Source organism: Priapulus caudatus, unplaced genomic scaffold (genome assembly GCF_000485595.1).
Source record: "Priapulus caudatus unplaced genomic scaffold, Priapulus_caudatus-5.0.1 Scaffold2095, whole genome shotgun sequence".
Classification (NCBI taxonomy): Eukaryota; Metazoa; Priapulida; class Priapulimorpha; order Priapulimorphida; family Priapulidae; genus Priapulus; species Priapulus caudatus.
Genome location: NW_014579156.1, coordinates 28,609 through 30,871, shown reverse-complemented (window position 1 = coordinate 30,871; position 2,263 = coordinate 28,609). Strand labels below are relative to the sequence as shown.

Below are 2,263 nucleotides of genomic sequence, written 5' to 3'. Positions count from 1 at the left end.
GTTAAGAGTTAAGAGTTAAGAGTTAAGAGTTAAGAGTTAAGAGTTAAGAGTTAAGAGTAGTAATAATTAATTGGATCCGGATTAGTGCGAGCGTGCAGGAGGAGGGGGGGGACTGTGGTTGCCCCTTAGCCTGTGGTTGCGTGTTTGTAAGTCTACAGCCAGCGCACCTAGCGGAAGTGAACTGAAACGTGCATGTTAACAAACCCACAAACACACAAACCAACACTCAAACACACGCCGGTGAAAACATAACCCCCGCCAAGCCCCTGGCGGAGGTAATAATCATTAACTAATTCAGCCGCTGCTGCAACACAGTTTCACGGGATATCAACCTCAGTTTCTTCGGCGTGATGGCGAAAGCCTTCTCGACAACGTCCACCGATCGCAGCGCCACCTGGTGCTCGTCGCCATGCACCAGCGAGTCAGTCGGCGAAACCTCCGGAGGCGCCACCTGGTGTTCGTTCGCGCGCGGAGTTTGCGTCTCGTCGTCCGAACCGCTCGGCGTTTTGACCGACGCCGCGATCTTCGGCGTTTCGACGCCAGGTGGCACCACCGGCAAAACCCGTTCGCCGTTCGGGACGCGCGTGGGAGTGTCTGTGCCCGCCAGGGGGCACCACGGCCTCAAGAGGTCGATCGACTCGCTGTCGGAGGACGACACTCGGTGTCGCGACGCGATTTCGCTCGCGAGTTTGCGGATGAGGTCGTCCGTTCCCTCGCTGACCTCCGCCTCGCTCTGGTCGCTGCTCGGCACAACCAGCGCCCTCTGGCGGCGCTTCCGCTTCTTCCTCTCCTCGCGCGACTCCACGGTGGCTCGTTCCCCGTTTTCGACTGGACCCTCTCTCGATTTTGTCACCAATGGGGGTTGCAGGGCGCTGTTCGCGGAGATGTTCTTGGTGGCGCCATCTGGCGGGGGCGACCTATCCCCGCGTTTCTTTTTCTTTCGCGACGACGACGACGCGTCAGTGGGCGGAAGTTCGGCGTTCGCTGCCGTCTCCGTGGCGAACACCTCCGACAAGTCGCGACGACAGTGACCTTCACCCTCGCGCGGCGGAGACGACAGGTCGGCGGCCGGTTCGCACGATAGCGAGGCGAGGGTGTCCACGCAGTCTCGCTTACTCTTTTTATCCTTCTTCTTCTTCTTTTTGTGTGAAACATCGTCAAGCAGTGACCTGCAAGGCAAAAGAAGCTCGCCAGTTGTCTCCCTCCGAAACAAAACTATTTCAGAACGATAATCTACTGTCATCGCTTTGCGAGTTATCATCGATTCAAATTCTTGATGTTTTAAAAACAAACCCTGTTTATATATATTTATAAATTAGTAGAGTACCTACACACAAGATTACCACACACGCCGGCTTAAACAAGTCAACTGTGTAAGAATTTCAGTTATTGAGTCAACAAACAGTACATTGAATTACCATAGACTCAAATTCAGAGTGTCCCCAAGAATTGCGGTTTATTAACGACAAGAAAAACTCCAATCTCAAAATGCTCAAAGTGGATTCATTTACCATTACTGACTCTGAAGTTACACTGCATGCTACGGTACTCGTCATTATCTGGTAGCGTCAAGGGATACAAATCCTCTGTCGTTGGATTTTGTTTCTTTTTTCTTCTTGGCCTTTCCTCGTCTCAGTTGGTTTAGCACGACGGCAGGGAACGGAATGACATCTTAAAATTAACATTCCATGATTTGGATCTACAGGCCAGTTGACAATGCACTAGAAGATTTAGCCAATGAGAACGTGAGTTTGTTATGCTCAGGCCTATTATAACAATGCATAAATTATAAGATAGAAGAAGATTCTTCGTATATCTATATATAATACAAATTATTAACAAGACACTGTGTTAACAGGAGCTCTCGACAAACGCCAGCTGTGCGTGGACTATTTAGCAAAATTTGTGGGCTTTCTATTATGATATTTAAACTTTTATGCATAAAAGCAATGACATTAGTGAGCTTATTTGTATATTTTAAATGCTATACAGTATTTGAGAATCATACTTCTGATAAAGTAAGCGTAGATATACCAATTACAATAATATAATATAGCGCTTTACGCATTTCATGTTTTAGTTGTTCTCTTGGTTGTGGTTATCTCGCCGTAGGTTCGTTGCGCCTATAAGATGTTTCTTCTTCGATCCTGGTCAACTAAACCAGCAGGGCTTTGTTGAGGAGTCTACGATTTGCATAGCGGTTAAATCTATCATATTTTGAGCCTAATTATAACATAAACTTGGTTTTCTCATGATAAGGGTA

At 47.8% G+C, this 2,263-nt stretch overlaps 1 protein-coding gene across 2 annotated transcripts in view; it reads left to right on the top strand.

Moving 5' to 3' along the window:
* Positions 1-2,263, top strand: part of LOC106818217 (60S ribosomal protein L27-like) — a 5,719-nt gene that overhangs the window by 1,236 nt on the left and 2,220 nt on the right. Inside the window, exon 1 of one of the 2 annotated variants that reach the window (XM_014822940.1) lies at positions 2,223-2,260. The exons of the other annotated variant lie outside the window; for it this stretch is intronic. Coding sequence (XP_014678426.1) covers positions 2,252-2,260 — 9 coding nt within the window. The 5' untranslated portion in view covers positions 2,223-2,251. Of the gene's footprint in view, positions 1-2,222; positions 2,261-2,263 lie in introns of those variants that run through there. 2 annotated transcript variants of the gene reach the window in all.